The following is a 17,579-nucleotide window of genomic DNA, read 5'->3' as shown; positions in this document are numbered from 1 at the left end:
TTGGTGTGTCTGATGTTCTCTCAGGTCCCAAAAAACACTGTGCAAACATGCTTTCCAAGCCCTTAATTTTACAATATCACCACACTAATACAGTTCTTGCATTTATTAATATTAATTTTCAGATAAATTAGGTCTTTTTCCTTCAACTTCACACTGCCACATACATTTATAAATTCGTATCCAAAGGATAAGTTATACAATTATCACATCAGTGTGATGATAATGCTATAACATATGTGCTTGAATGTTACAATGTCAGTTACCCATTCAATTTCTGAACTGACTGCATGCCCTGTTATAACACATAACAACATACATGTACCTTGTTCTAATGTCTTTGATGAGGCAAAGTCCTATGTACCTTGCTGAAAAGGGTTAAAATCTTACACTACATGCTGTGTTACAGCCGCATCTTCACATACCTTACGGTAGATAAGGGCTGAGGAAGCTACCCTAATTTTCATGCCTATACATTGTATATAAAAGAAGTACGGGTGATGAAGTAAAACTAAGCCCATTGCTGACAGCGAAATCCCCAGAGCATAGAGGTATGCTTCCATTGTTGTAACAGACGAGTCGGGATCAAAATATCTGGACATTAGGCTGACCAATACTGGAGAAGTAATCTTGGTACTTTCCTGTGTGCATAAAGGTGGCATTATTGTATGTGGTTAAAGTAAATTAATGCCTTCTACTTGTAACTTATCTATGGCATTGCTTATAAAAGGGTAAATTAAGTAATTATTTTTAAAAGTGGTGCTTGGACCTTTGATGTATGTACATGTTATAGTGTTATGCCATATTGCCACATGTATCTATGTGGCAATATTGCCACATGTGACTCAGTATCTATTTTTCATTTGTGCATGCTGCAGTACCTTATAATATGTATTTTTTTATACTTTTGCAGCTGTTGTTGTGATTTTTTGTTTTGTTTTGTTTTCTCTAATAAAAACATAATGACAAAAAAAAACTTATCTGTGGCATATTATTTTATGAAATATTATGCACTACTAGAGGAAAAGAAATACACACAAAATATTTGACATACTTGATCAAAAACTTTAGAAATATATACATAAAAAGAAATATCATTCAACCTGTGAATTGTGAAGAATAGCTTCATAATTTCTATGACTTATAGAATCCATCATTTTTAATTTACTCTTCAGTATTGTATACTTCCATTAATTTTTGCTTTTGCATTTATCCACAATGCATCAATTGGAGTGAACATAACCCATCACATCAAACCACTGCAATTGTCTTCGGAAATATACACCAAGATATGTACCTTTAGATATTAACCAAGTTAATAAGGGTGCATGACCTAGCATTATTTGCACTCAAATTCTAAGGCAAGTAAAGCAGACACACAAGAGGAATGGTTCTATAAAGGAGATCTCAAGGTTTGATATAAGGGTATCATTTCCATCCCATGTGCATGATTTTTCTTGGGAGGAGAAAATGCCTAAAAAAATTTATTTTGATAATACTATTGGCCTTAACTAAAGAATCACATGACCTATGGAAATGTAAGTGTGATTATAAATTGGCTTCCTCGACTCATTTGCTATAAGACCAATGTATTAATATTAATAAATACACTGCAGTTTTTTATTTATATTGCTAAAACTGGAACGCACTTGCCTTTATTTAATTTGCAATTTCATCTCACACATTGATGTGGGGTATAAAATATTGATTCTATGTGACGAAATAGAACAAATTCCTTATAATTGTGTTCATTTGATCAAACATATTTTCTTTATAATCTTCAAATCTGTTTTTTCAGACATTGGTCATGTTTCAATGTGGTGAGTTATTTTTTTCTTGAAAGTATACACTAGACAGTACAAAAACTGCAAATATCCTGATCATATGTACACAAAGGTAACAAAACTCCACATCCTGTAACAAGACCATGATTAAACATCAGTGTTCGAAGTGTCAGCAATTAAAAAAAAAAGAATCCATTCAGGAAAAGTTTCTCTAGATTTGCAAAATATTATCATAAATATATTTGGTTTATACACTACATGTATTTAGGGAACACATCCATAGATTATCGTAAATGGATTGTTCCAATAAAAGTATGTAAACAAATTCTGACCATGTAATTTGGTATAGTCTATAGTCCATTTGGCTTCCTCGAGGCAGTTGCGTCCATGTGTGATACATGTGCTATCAAAGGTGGTGTATAAATGTTGGGTGCAGTCACTTCACGCTGCATCATGCTACTACAGATACACTATCTACGCTACACAGTGTCATCGCCCCGATATCTTCATGGCAGAAATCGCCATGGTAGGTTGAATCCACCGCCACGCATAGCCATTTTATATCGACCTGTTTAATAGTTTTGAGTCGCATAATAGGCCGAAGGACATCTGACTAAGGCTACTGACAATAGCCCTGATTAGCTCGGTGACTGACCTCGCTGTGTGTCAGTCGATCATGGTACTCCATAGGTCATATGCTTTTAGATTATCTACACGAATTGGCCTATACACTGCGCTATATAATTCGGCACATATAAATCACAATTATTGTCAGTTTTGACTCAAGACGCAAGCTACTCTCTCAAGACGCAAGCTAACGACTACCATATCTGTTCAAAATATATATTTAAGTGCAAGGAACCACATCTGGTTTCTTTATACGAAATCATTTACGGGAGATATTCATCATTTTCTAACCCGGTATCCAAAGATTTTCTTCTCATATCAAACTTGTGCATAGCAAATTCACATGTATCGATCCCGGGTATTTATTTTAGTATCTTTGCTGACAAAGTAATTATTAGCCAGGCGATGTCGGTGTGCGCTACTGTCTCAAGGAAGCCAAACAGACTCTAGCCAGTTCATGTTCATACGTCAGTGCATTGCTCAATATACACAGGGCTAAGGGTGATTTCACCCTAAATTGCTCATAATAGCCCCGTGACAAATTTGTTAAAACATGAATAGGGCCTTCTTCAACTAACCCCTTGATTTTTAGCTCTGCTCTTGCCAATGGATGCAATTTGCATGGACCATATGGGCAATCATATTGCATACTGGTTATAAATAAAATTAATTGAATATGAATTTTTTTTTAAATTTATTATTGTCACCTGTGCATAGTGCGCAAATCAATTAAATGTGAAAGAAAAATTGCTCCACTCAATTCTTTGCATGTTTAGTTTTTATACTGGAAAATATGGATGTTAGATCCTTTAATATTTTTTATAGCAGTTTTATAGAGTGAATTTCAGGGTAGAGTTTAATTCATATCTTTATGTAGAATCTACTCCCGATTCCAGAAAAATATAGCATTATTCTGCATCAATATTTTTGGATTAAAACCTATCATCCTGTTTTGTCAAATGAAACATACATGTAGCTAAATTCTATTCCTTTAGTTGGACTGGCAATAAATTATAAAAGTCAAATTTTAATATTATTGCAATTTGAAGAAAATGGACCAAAACCATGCAATTTGGCATGTTTTCTTACAATTGCAGTCACAAAATTCAAACATTTGCATTCAAAATCATCCATTTAGGCTGAGAAAAGAATTTGCTCATAATTCTAATAATTGAATACCTGAGTGGAAGAAGGGCCCAACTCCAATTTTTTACAAAAATGAGTTAGACCCAGCATTTTATTGCCAGCAGACTGTTCTTCCTTGTGTGTGAAAGATGAGCCAAAATCCACTCTCTAAATAATCTTCCACATACACTTAATCATTGTTTTTATGGAAGAAAGGCCCAACTCCACGGAGTTGGGCCCTTCTTCCACAAATAGAAGAATTTTGTTCATCCATGAAATCTGATTTCAACTACAATAAACTTTCTTGCTAACATATTACATGCTTCTACTTGTACAATTAATGGATAATTTCCAAATTTCTGTAGCTATTTATAACACACCTGCCTACGGAACTGGCACTTGAAGTATATTACTGGAAGAAGGGCCCAACTCCAGCTCGTATTAAGACCTGTACCGTTGCCATGGAAACATCAAATATAATTTCAAATGTATGTAATATTGTATGTTCATGTAGTAAAGATCCCCTGAAGATGAAAACATTCTGTCTATAAAACTTTTCCAAATATATACTTTTTTCTTAATATCTCAAAAACAGTTTTGATGGAGTTGGGCCCTTCTTCCACTCAGGTATTCAATTAATGTTAATTTTCATAATTGGTTGTAAAAGAGATTAGAAAATGCATTTTCCAAAAAGTATAATGCATAACCCGAAATTAGTCTTAGTACAAGTTTTTTTTTCTTATTTGTCACAACATACAAACACACTGAAAAGCATCTTTTGGTTCTTACTTCCAAAAACTAACCAAATAGTAAAATTTGACTTTTATAGCCAGTCAGTTATAAAGGATTAAGATTAGCTGTGTTTCATTTGGCAAAACAGGATAATATATATTTTTAATCCAAAACAATTAGTGCTGTATTTTTTCTGGAATCTGGAGTAGGTACTTGACATTAGAATTTTGTCAAAATAAACTGCTGCAGTGCACACACACGAATTTGATAAAAATTGTTTCATGCTCTTTTTGATTGACAGGGATTATTTTTGCATTCACATTTATCCAGTCTACAGAAGTACAAGGAGCAATACACAATGGGCTATGGAGAATGTTTTCAAGCTTCAATTCAAAACTTTAAATACACCAAATTTTTGAGAACTTTGTTTTTATCACCAGTCTGAAAGCAAAATAATAAAATTCACAAATTGACAAATTAAATCAGTTCAGATTGCTACCTTTTAACATGGCTGATCAGCAGGTCACAGACAAACTCTCAGCATGTATCAATCATTAAAAGTACAATAGCACATACATACCTCTATGAATGCTATTAACCCAAGGAACATAAACTCCCCTCCAAACACATTGATGGATGCTCTCAGGAGAGATGCCTTTCTTTTCTGCTGTCTGCTCCTCTTGACCTCTCTATTCCATGCTCTGTAGGGAGGAAATCATTCCAGAAATTTCATCTCTAAAAAATTACCATCCATGAGACTACATATTGTTATGATAATTTAGGGCTAATTCAGACCAAAATTAAGACATTTTATAGCATTGCAAACTTTTGCATATTTTTGGATGTCTGTGTAATCAGCACATCATCAATGCCCAAATCATACTATGTACCAATTGCTTGGTAACAGTTACACTTTTGGAATTATTTGTCATAGTTTGTAAACCACTGACGCTGCCAAAATGTAGTCAATCTTGCCCCCCCCCCCCCCACATCAATATATCAGCAATCACTTTTGAAATAAGCAACATAAGTAATGTTACAAAAAATGCAACCCTGCTTGCGATAGTATGATATTGGCATATCTGTAATCACTTAGATACAATTTCCTATTATTAGTCTATTTAATGGTACCATATAGTTACCTTTCTAGTTTATCAGCCAGATGTGATGCAGAGTCTTCCTTTGTAACTTTGTACATATCAGAAACTTGCAGGTCCTCCTTGTAACCTTTTCGTAATATAGGTAGCACCCACCTATGAAAAACATTGCAAAAGAACATCAACAAACCAAGCTTTGTTTGAGGAAACACAATTCCCTACTCATCTGACACATGACTGTTTGGATTATGGACCCTATGCCCCATTCAGTTTGAATTTTAGTACAGTAATAACCAAGAGGTAATTTCACTGGTGTAAGTTTTGCACCATTCCGAAGGAGAGTGTTCATTTACAAGTGAATTTTCAGTGAAAAAATATAAAAATCTAGTTTTAAATTTTTAGGTCCTCCTTGTAACCTTTTCGTAATATAGGTAGCACCCACCTATGAAAAACATTGCAAAAGAACATCAACAAACCAAGCTTTGTTTGAGGAAACACAATTCCCTACTCATCTGACACATGACTGTTTGGATTATGGACCCTATGCCCCATTCAGTTTGAATTTTAGTACAGTAATAACCAAGAGGTAATTTCACTGGTGTAAGTTTTTGCACCATTCCGAAGGAGAGTGTTCATTTACAAGTGAATTTTCAGTGAAAAAATATAAAAATCTAGTTTTAAATTCCTGATGGTGCTCCTGTAGAAAGGAGGGATTAATGACTATACTAATACTACTATGGCGGTAGGCTCCCCGGTAGCGGTGACCACATAATCGTGTGGAACATGATATTTTTGTGGTAAATACAACGAAATTACATCTGTGTATCATCAAGCAAGAATCTGATGAAATTGGTGAAATTCTACCATAATTATGCAATGAACTGGATGGAAGTTAAGGTCATGATAGGTTTTGTCTGTGCAATTTAATGATCGTCACTAACATGACTGATGCAAGTTTTAAGTTAAATAAACTTAAGCTTACTCACAAGATATGATATGGCATGGAAACGTTTGCATTTTTGTAAATTTTTCATTGAAAAATTGGAGGGGCGTTTATTAGAGGGGAGCGTTTAATACAAACAATATGGTATTAACACATTTTATTTTTTTGCAGTACTTATGCTCCATTGAGCAAAATTGTTGTTCTGTGAAAATTAATGTCCTGCAAAAATATCCACTTCTACACCTCGGAGAACAGTGCAGCACTTCTAACAGAAATAAATAAGGATTTGCTACACCTCGGAGAACAGTGCAGCACTTCTAACAGAAATAAATAAGGATTTGCTACCAGAACACCCTGAAATTAATAAGAGTAAGAGTTTGGATACATCACAGTAATTAATCAGGTGACTGCAGTTGCACACATCCCCGATTAATCTACCCAAATATTTTCATTGTTAAAAATTAAACTGGCCTACATGTTTATCAAAACAGGTCATGGTCATAAAATCCATAGATTTACTTTCACTACTCATGGAACTATTGAATTGAAAATACTGACATTTTGCTGTATATCCACAGACTTTCCTTTTATAATCTGTTGTGGTATATCAAACTATTACAAACTTGCTTCCCGGCTTGTTTCATATGCAGGGTTATAGCTAGCCCAAGTTGAGTGCCGGCTAATTTTACTATCCAATTAGAGTGCTGGCTCGGGCACAATCTTTTAGCAAACATGAGGGATTAGAGAATAGGCTAGGGGTATACCCCAAATATTTTTTTTTGGTTTTTACACTTTTTATGATGAATAAAACATTTTTTGGAAAAATAAATATAAATAAAAAAATTTTTAAAAATCTTTTTTTTTAGTGCCGGTCGGCGCCGGTTACCCCCGACCGGCGTGGCTATAACCTTGTTCATATGTAATACATGTTTTCTGTTTATATTTCTGTAGAATATCATGTTGAATTATAATGCATCAATATAATATATATTGACATGCCCACGTATCCTGGATTAATTTATGCAGGAGTCAAAGGAATCTTTAACCCTATCTTTCTCAAGACTCCACCATTTTGTTGGTGAAAATGCATCTAATCTTTACCTTAAAGTTACAAAAAAAGTTAAATCCTTCCCAAGCCTTTCGGCCCATTGGACGGCGCCTATCTCCATTTCATAACCCTAGGCCACATGTCTGCAAGCAGAAAAGCTACAGCAGGAGGTTTAGTCCACTGGTAGCCATGTGTATAACTTTCCCTACTCCATTCTTTCAATGCCGAACGCCTGGCAAGAAGGCAGTAGGTACCATTTTAAAGCCTTTGGTATAGCCCGGCCGGGATTCGAACCCGCGACCTCCCGATCGTGACGACGCTCTAACCACGAGGCCACCACGCCGGATAAAACCATAGGGTGAATCTTGACCCAATGAGTTTTCAGATGCGGTGAATCGTCAACCAAATAACTAATCGCAAAAGTGAAACTTTGACTATGCTAGAACCAGCACTCATGGATCAGGTGAATCTTGACCTAATATTTTTTTCTTGTGGTGAATCTTGAACTAATTTTTTTTTAACACAAGGTGAATCCTTGCCTAAAAATAAGTTTTGAAGAGTGAATCCACAGCAGCCATTGGGCTACCACTGGTTTTCTCGGTAGGGGTTCCCCTGTGGCTTTCCCATTCAGCATACACTATAGAGTAATTCACCTGCTGGTGTAAGAGATTTGCTTGACTTTTTGAGTTGAGCTGACCTTTTCGTGTAAACAGACATATGTCAGCTGAAAATAATTTTGGTACTATAATTTGGTTCACTTCAAGTTCGGTAGTGACGTCAATGCTTTTTCGCGATTGCCCTGCAAGCGTGCCGTTAAATCCCTCTTGTGCGCGTGAGTGTACACTTTGCGTGATTAACTTGACGCGCACGATTCACTGCTTAGGCCAACGAAATACGCACATACGTCACTACCAAACTTGCGGTGAACCAAATTATAGTATTTTGCTACCGGTCTGTGTGGACATTCTACACCTATCAATAGTTTGGTACTCTTTTCCTGGTTCCTTCTGATTTATTAGAAGTTTATATCATAAGTGACAATATAAATAGTCTAGAAGATGCCATGAGGGTTGAATTCGAATCATGAAATTGGAAAGGACACAACCCGGAGCTACCTGGGGATATGACCAATAGCTAGAATTTTTATCGAGTGCTGTATGGAAACAGCATTGCAATTTGCAATAAATATAAAGCAATATTATGGCTCATATGGAAATGGAATAAATCTGGACTTGATAATGCTCACTATCGTGATTTTTGGGGTACCTTTTCGCTATTACACCCCAAGACAGAGAAAAACAGTAGGAAAACAAAGACATGCAAAATATCCTACTCACACCACTTGATCAGACCATTCCAGTTTTTAAATTTGGGTTTTGCAAAATTTGACATCAGTATAAAGGAGCAAAAAAGCAACTTTTTTGCATTTAATCTGTATAAAGAATTGTACAATTATTGCATCTGGGCAACAGTATACTCAATTTAACACCACTGAGCCAACATCAAATAAACAATTTCCCTTCTACAGTGGACTCAATGTCTGGTTAATTATCTCTGAAATAAACCTACCAAAACACTATTTTTGAGAATATATTAGCTTTCTTCATTGGGTGCTCCTCCATCTTTTCCTTGGTTTTATAATCACTGCTCTCTTTTCTATGATTGCCATTGGTGGTGGCTTTTATGCTAGTTTCAGATGCCTCCATTTTACTAGTCTGCTTCAATGTCAACTGTCTACACCTGCTTCATATGAAGATATGGTAAACACCTGATACACCGTGGAGAGACTCACAGGGAGAGAGAGATCTGCAGAAAAGACAGCAAATGTATACAGTTATATGTAATTGATAGTGATAGTGATATATATATTTGTACCATACTTGGTGATTTTATTGCCTAGTACGTACCACTCTGTCTGAGTGGAGTCAAAACCCATGTACCACTCCCATGTCCCACTCCAGACATAACTAGTCACATGGGAGATTACTTGTCCCACCCTCTAGTATCATACTTCAAAAAGTAAACAGACCCACCCAAAGAGATGACCTGCTCCAGACATAACACATGACATGGTAGACTACTTGTACCATCCTCATAAACAGGTGTGCCCAGAGTGGTCCTTTTTTTCAATTAAAATTTTCCAGACAACATTATGTAACCTCACAACAAGGGTTCCATGTGAGTGTATACTTTGAGGACACAACAATGACCTCAGCATGTTTGTAAACATAGATTGTCAATATACAGCATTTAGTGTAATAAATAACATGTGTTGGTCAGACAGTGGTCTCTTTGCCATGTATCACTCTGGGCTGGTATTAAGTTACTTATTCCACTCGTGGCCTGAAGGCCACTCGTGGAATAACTATTACTATATTCCGGAAGTCAACCATGTTATGTTTCCAGTGCAGTGGAAGGTTTAAAAAGATGTGCACATTATGTAGTTAAAGTAGTAATTTAGCAAAAGTGACAATAATTGTTTTATATAATTAGCTCCAACAACATTTTTAATTCACTACCGGTACTTAGATTCTTCATTCACAAGTCTTGAAATAAGCAGACTGGAACCAGGAGCAATTTGTTTTTTAACATTGCTTCTGGTTCACTGGGATTTTTACAAGAACCAGGGGCAATTCCTGAAGAAACAGGAGCAATGTTCAAATAGTAAATCCTTTTCTGCAGCACTACTGCATCAAGTGCAAAACCAGGAGCAATTAGTTTTAGAAAATTGCTCCTGGTTAATGTTAATTACTCCTGTTTCATGGCAATATAATGAAAGTACGGTAGTATCACTTTTCAATGATTTGGCAGTTTAATGTTCAAAGTCCAGCAGCACCCTCTATTCAAAAGTGATAACATTTTGCAGGTCACTATAAAATTGAACAAAATGAGAGGATGGTCCATTGAGAAATCAAAAATTGTATTTCTCAGAATCACCCTAATAAATGTATCCATTGTTGTGGTGGCGATATATGGGTATTCTGTACCCATCGCCACCACAACAATGGATACATTTATTAGGTGATTCTGAGAAATACAATGTGTTGTTGTGTTGGCCTGTGTGTATTTGTCTCAGGTGGTGGCGATATACAGGTACAGCATTTTGTATACATATGTAAAGAGCGGTCGAATTCGACGGTATCGCATCGCAAAATGCAATGCAATTTCCATCAACTGCTATGCACTTTTCCAAAATGCATAGCTAAAAGTGCTATACATAAATTTCACGTCATATTTACCTCAAAAGTTCCCCAACGCATCGCGATTTTTGAGCCAAATTCCACATCGCATTTTTTTGGCACTTTGACACAAAGCATGTGGGGATATCCCTCAAGCTAGCAATGTAAAGCCCCAGGTAATTTTGGTGATTCCCGAATCTGCCAAGCTCTTGCAATAGCAAAATTATGTCTGTCAAATCAACGGCTATCAGCAAAAAACCTGACCTATGAAAGTTGCTAGGAGATGTTTTGAAGTAGTTTCAATACCCCCTGAAGCTGTATATGCCAACTGCGCATAAAAAAATTGTTTATATGTTTACTGAGCATCGGTTTCAAAATACCCACTTTACGTCGCGATAATGAGCTCATTAATAATTAATGAGGGAAATGTCAATGGTGATATTACACGTAAATTTTGACTTCTTGAAAACAATCGTGAATTCTGATGGCTTTTAAGCATAAAATCCAGCACAAACATGAATTTATTGATGATAAATAAATGATGAACACATACAACCTGTATTTTCTTGGATATATTTGATAAAATTTGTGTGAAGCGCGAATACTTATTGGCGGCAGTGATAGCCGAGATTTGATGACAATGACAGAAGTTGTAGATTCTCTACGCAAACACAAATATTGCATCGCTAAATGCTAAACTTTTTTTTTGCATAGCAAAATAACTGCGATGCAAAATTTGGAAACTGCTATACAAACATGTGTTTTGCATAGCACAAACAGCTATGCAAAAAAAATGACTGAATTCGAACCTTGTATGTAAATATTGATCATCAAAAGTCCTTTTTGCAGCAGAATTGTATGTTATCTTTGAGTGAGTGATAATTGCAGCTGTTGCATACATCATTACTCATGATATGCCATGAACATAAATATTTACTCATGCTGATAAGCATCCTCTCTTTACGGTTTTTAGACCATACGCAGCAAACATGGGTAGCATTTTGGGCCTTTTGGTATTATATCAATGGCCCTTTTTCTAGACCAATTTTGGTATATGGATGGTCCATTTTTCAAAATGTTCTAATTTTTTCGGAAAATATCAGATTTTGCCTCAATCTAGCCAAAAATTTGGAGGAAAATTTGTAAAAACTAAGATAATTTGGGTTCAATTTGGTCGAAAATTTTGACATTTGGTATATTGATGGCTGGATGGGTCCAAATTTCCTGAAAATTTGAATATTAATGGACGCACTTTAAAATTCTTAGCGGCACACCCCTGCCAAAACCAAACTTGAGACCCCCAGATTTTAGGGTATGGTTCAATAGATATCCACAAAAAAAGCTTTTTAAATTAAAAAGACAATCCTTCAATTTATTGGCTTGTTCAGTATTGGGTAAGCCCGGCCTTGTGCTGAAAGTAATAAATTGAAATAAATTATTTCCCAAATTTTAGTTGATTCGGACATTGAAATTGAAAGTTATGAATAATGTAAACAGCATTCCATATGCCACTGTGTTGTAATTTAGGGCTGTCATATCAATGGACAGAAAATACAAATTGGACAATATCTTTGTCAAACTACTGAAGCTGCAAGAAAGTTGATGTACACACAAACATGTAGTCCAACAACTACAATGTAGATGCCTGAATAGAAATCTCAACTATCTGGAACATGTGTAAGTTGTGGGATGATGAGCTGTGCCCCTTTCAGTGTTCTAATAAATTTTTTGCACCCTATTTTGAAAGTTGTGGTGCAATTTCATCTGATGCACACTTTGCACAGCAATTTGAAGTGCCGTCTCAGGAGAACAATCAAAATAAATTTACACAAATAATATAAAGCCTATGAAATCTAACATAGTAAAGTCAGTGAAAAGTGGTATCACAATTTTGCACCACACTTTGAAAATTGTGTCAAAACCATTTTGCATACGTCTAGGTTAACTGCCCAGACCACTTTTTGATGTTCGAAAACTTTTATGTATTGTATACATACATGTATAGTGGTCAACTCTTGTCAATTTTGTGCTTGTGACTGTAAGTATTGTGTGATGGTATTTTATCATCTTTCAAGAACTGTGCAATGTATTTTTGACAGGAGAGATGTTGTTAAACTTTGTACGCAATAAAACACTACTGCCAAATTTAGCGCAGTAAGTTCTAATTTTGTGCGGCTGTTGTTAACAGTTGACATTATGACACATATATTCAATACACAACTAAGGTACCGTACACAAAGGCTTACCTGGACAATAAATGTAAACTCTTCCGTACAAATAAATAAGTATTTGAAACATCTTGGCATGGCCAAGATAGCAATGGATTTTGGTCTCAAATGTAAAGCTATCGGTGAGCAAATGTAAAGCTATCAACATCTTGACATAGCAAAAGTAAAATAATTAATATCAGAACAATCAAACCCATGCAGCAACAGACTTACGCCTTGGTCTAGCTTATAGGGTCCATTGCATACCAATGGCATGATAAATGATGTGTCTGTTTTGCCCGGTTTTAAGTTTGCAATGTTGCGAACTAATCGCTGCGAGCAAAAGCGATTGGTTTTTAGCCAATGAGATAAAAGCACATTTTGTTGCGTTGGGAAAAGCGTGCTAGATCATTGGTCAAATACCAATCGCTCGTCGCTCAGCGATAGAGTATAAATTCAGCTGAACATTACATTTTTAGTCATCACTGCCACTGGTCAGTGGTCACATCATGTAGGTATGAGAGGCAAACCTTAGTTAACACATTCGCTAGTCAGCAAAATTGGCTTAAACCGGGGCCCAAACACAATACATATTTACATAGAAATTTAAAAGAAAAGATTGGTCAAGGAAACCTACTATATCATTTATGTCATGATTATGTTGGCTATACTTCACTGGACCCTATATGATTTTTTTTTTGGTGATGAGACAATCGCACATGGAATTTTACATGTAGAGGATTTTGACAGCAGAGAAAATCTGCACTATCATGAGACTATGTCGTTTTGTATTTTAATTGATGCATTAAGGTGGTACGAAAGGCAAAATCAAGTTGCTCTGATTGAGATTAAAATAGACTTGTTGCAGAGAGATATGCAAAATAATCTTAATTCTAAAATTTGAGCCAAATCGGACAAACGGTTTTGAGATATTGCTGTTGAAAGATTCTTTGTATTCTATTGTTTTTGCCAATATATTGATGAAGTTAATGAAGAAAATTGGCAAAATGTGCTCATTAATATTAATTTTTGCCAATATTTTCCCAATATTTTATGAATAAACCTTCATACTACTTTTACCTTTAAGAATTTTGACCTGAAACTTTGCCAATGCGTCTCTATGACCTAAACCTTTAACATGTGATTTTCCCGCAAATCTAATTTGCATATTTGCATAATTAATTAGCCTTAAGTATAATGCTAATTAATTATGCAAATATGCAAATTAGATGGGCGGGAAAATCACATGGTAATGTTTTAGGCCATAGAAACACATTGGCAAAGTTTCATGTCATAATCATATAAAATAAAAGTAGTATGAAGGTTTATTCATAAGATATTGGTATAATATTGGCAAACATGAATATTCATGAGCACATTTTGCCAATTTTCCTCATTAACTTCATCAATATATTGGCAAAAACAATAGAATACAAAGAAACTAAAAACATGCATATCTTGACAACCGTATGTCCGATTTCCTTCAAACAAAAACTATTTTGCTCAGTGTATTTAGCTTAACTTATTCAATCTATTCAAATGGTTCTAAATTCAGTTTCTGTTTTCCAGAAACATCGTTTCGAACCCCCTTAAAGGGTTATTTCGTGATCCTAGCATCCTCTTTTTATGACATTTTTCAGTAGATATCCACGTAAGCTTATTCCCAAAATTTCAGTTGAATCCGATTTTGCGTTTCCGAGTTATGCAGGATTATGTGTATTACACTGCTCCATAGGCCACTGTTGTAATTTCGTTCTGGTATACCAGAACGAAACTCAAATTTGGCGATATTTTTGCTAAACGAATAAATCTGCAATAAATATTTGGTACATTAACATTATGTAGCCAGAGGTATCCAATGGTATAAAAATCTCAACTTTTGGGGAAAAGTGGGGGATGAGACTGTGGATCACAAAATGCCCTTTTAAATAAAATTGGCTGAAAATTTTGATGAAAGTCAATCTTTGACAAAATGTAACTTTGCTATGGAAAGTGCTATGACAAAATGGTTTTCAGTTTTAGCTTTCTTCAAGGACAAGGGCTTTGATGCATTTTGATGGCATACCCACCATGCCCACATCATACATGTGCATTCAGTCTGATGTGTCCTAGACTTGCTCGCCAGTCTATGGAAAATACACACTTAACGGTTTGCGCAGGTCAGATATATTTGAAAAATTTCTTCAAAATTTCATCAAAGGTATATAAAATTGGTACCCACCTTATTGTGCTTGCTAAATCAAGACTCAGTTGGAACAAAATTAAGGATCGAATGCATTTTAGTGTCCAAAAGGCAAAATTATCATCAAAGTTCTGCCGAATTCTCCACCCTTGCGAAGAATAATATCCGATCTTTGCGATCAAAAACACAAAAGTACAACTTTAGACGTACTATTGCTGGCAAAAGACATTATTGCCAAACAATATAGAATTGAACATTTGATGTCAACTTGTCAAAATATTGAAGAAATGTGCTCCCTAAACTTGTGGCGAGTAGGCAAAATAATTCCCATTCAAACGCATGAGTAACTGAAAGTGCATATTAACACCGACTAATGTGTCCCTAGACCGAATAATCAGTCCCCAATACAAAATTAAAATTCACTTGCTGACATTAACCTGTATATAATGTGTCCCATGTGTCCCCAAATTTAAGCTTACCAAATTTGAATCGACTCAGCTGAGTCGGTTTATCTTCTCCTCCTTACAATTCATGAATTACATCATGTACATTATTATAATTTGCATGTACTTGAACATTATTCACATAAATATGAGTTCATATCCATAGTAACGGCTGATATTATGTATCAAATAAGTTTGAAACGTGCACAAATATCCCATGAGCTGGCCGACTTTGTCAGTTTGTTGTTGTCACGTCCAGTCATGTGCCTGAACATGCGACCGCCGGCCGGAGTGAATGACCTTTTCTTCTGTCTGGTCGATTGTTGCCACAGGCAGGTATGGTAAGCGCTTTGCGCCACTACATAATTATTGAAACAAGCCTGATGGGGTACTTCCTACTCCTGTGTGAAACCATATTTTTTAGTATCTATGGTGAAACTTCATACAGTTTTCTGTGTAGGCCTATAGGGTAAATTGGGGTAAACGGTGGGGTAAATGGAACGCTGAGAATACAATTTCCTCAATCAAGAATAAAATTGGGCAACATCATACCGAGTGTTCCATTTACCCCAACGCCATACGTTCTGCTTTTGTTTCATACCCCAAACTTGGGTTTACTCGGTATTTGAGTGGTAGAAAATGTCAAATGATGTCACTGACCATGAAGTGGTGCTACGGTTCAGTGAACATTACTAATTTAAGGGTATTGATTTCTAAATATTTGAATGTTGTGCTGAGAGTTGTCATACAATATTGGCAATATGTTTGTTATCAACAATATTAAAGGCCCTTTCAGTGATTTCACAGGAACATTAAAAAATGGAAATTTGTCAGAGTTGCTTAGAAATAAAGAATAAGTCTACAGAATTTCATTAAACCACTTTTCCCTGAATACATCGACAAATTAGTCAAAAAACAGAAGTTTTAGAAAGGTTTTCTACTTCAACTCAGATCGACTCGAGAAAATCGAGATTTTCGTACAGTGCGCCACCAATCGACTGGAAAACTTCCTAGTCCAGTGTTTCTAACACGGGGAAGTAGAGTCTAAATTGATTTAAAGCAGACGCTTAATTTTGTAGTAGAAAACAAAATAAGCAATTAAAGGTCACCGAGGCAAACTATTGAAACTAACGGTCAATTCAAATATGAAAAACAGTTAAAATTGTGTATTTTGTTTAAAATAGTAGCTACTGATGTAATAAGTAGTAGAAACAATACGCAACGCGTGTTGGTACGTGGAGAGTGAGCTTCTTTCGATCTCGAGTCGGACTTTTGTACTGTCAGTATCAAAAGTCCAGAATCATGCAAATGCTTTATTTTGTCTAAAATACACGGCTTTCGACCGAACCACTAGCAGGCTATGTTAGCACATCTATGCCAATTACAAAGGTACCAAAATCTGAATTTTGATGATTTTTACGATCGTCCGGATGAGCAAATCACTGAATGGGCCTTTAACATAAATGTTTTAAACAATAAAATAGCAGATTTTAATGATGAAATGATGCAAATTAATATGCTAATTAGCTAATTAATTGTTTGGTGTTCCATTTACCCCACAACAGATCAAATTGAGGCAAATGGAACACGGTTGATTGACTTCAAATATATATAGGCCTAACATGTTAATATTTTTGACTAATTGGTTTAAATATTATGAAATTATATAGGCCTACTACAAATAACTAATTCATGGTAGATTAGGCTCTCTATTGATTTTTTTTAATCTGAAAAACATTTTTTTCTGTTATGTACCAAGAGAAAGTGTATTTTTACGTGGTATTTTACCATGTTTATAAAAAATCATGAAAACAAAATTATTGTTATTCTTTTGTTTAGTCACAAAATATATGTTAAATAAAATATTCTGATGTCTTTCCAATGTAAATCAATAGCTATGAATGTAGCCTCCTTGCAAGAAATGCCCTTGTTCCAATTACCCACCCACTGTTCCATTTACCCCAATTTGTTGGGATAACTGGAACACCATGACCATGTATGTATTTCGACCGAGTACAAGAAACAAAGCATAAAATGGGAGTTTATCTGTTTAAACAAGTTGTAACAAGAAATGTCTTTAAAAAGACAACACCATGGATGAAATTCATGTTTCATAATTTTACATTGACCGTACTTGGAATGCTATAGTAATTTTTTGTTTGTAGCACATGCACAACTAACCGGGTTGGAAATGTTGTTACCACGAATACCACCA

General features: G+C 35.3%; 1 protein-coding gene across 1 annotated transcript in view; it reads right to left on the bottom strand.

The window, feature by feature from the left end:
• The window catches only part of LOC140155767 (ATP-binding cassette sub-family C member 4-like), a 56,151-nt gene extending 40,443 nt beyond the window's left edge, over nt 1–15,708 (bottom strand). The window contains 5 exon segments of the mRNA XM_072178730.1: nt 423–638; nt 4,846–4,966; nt 5,408–5,518; nt 8,923–9,159; nt 15,401–15,708. Coding sequence (XP_072034831.1) covers nt 423–638; nt 4,846–4,966; nt 5,408–5,518; nt 8,923–9,059 — 585 coding nt within the window. The 5' untranslated portion in view covers nt 9,060–9,159; nt 15,401–15,708.
• Between the last annotated feature and the right edge of the window lie 1,871 nt (nt 15,709–17,579).

Source organism: Amphiura filiformis, chromosome 6 (assembly GCF_039555335.1).
Source record: "Amphiura filiformis chromosome 6, Afil_fr2py, whole genome shotgun sequence".
Lineage (NCBI taxonomy): Eukaryota > Metazoa > Echinodermata > Ophiuroidea > Amphilepidida > Amphiuridae > Amphiura > Amphiura filiformis.
This window is presented reverse-complemented; position numbering and strand designations above follow the sequence as displayed.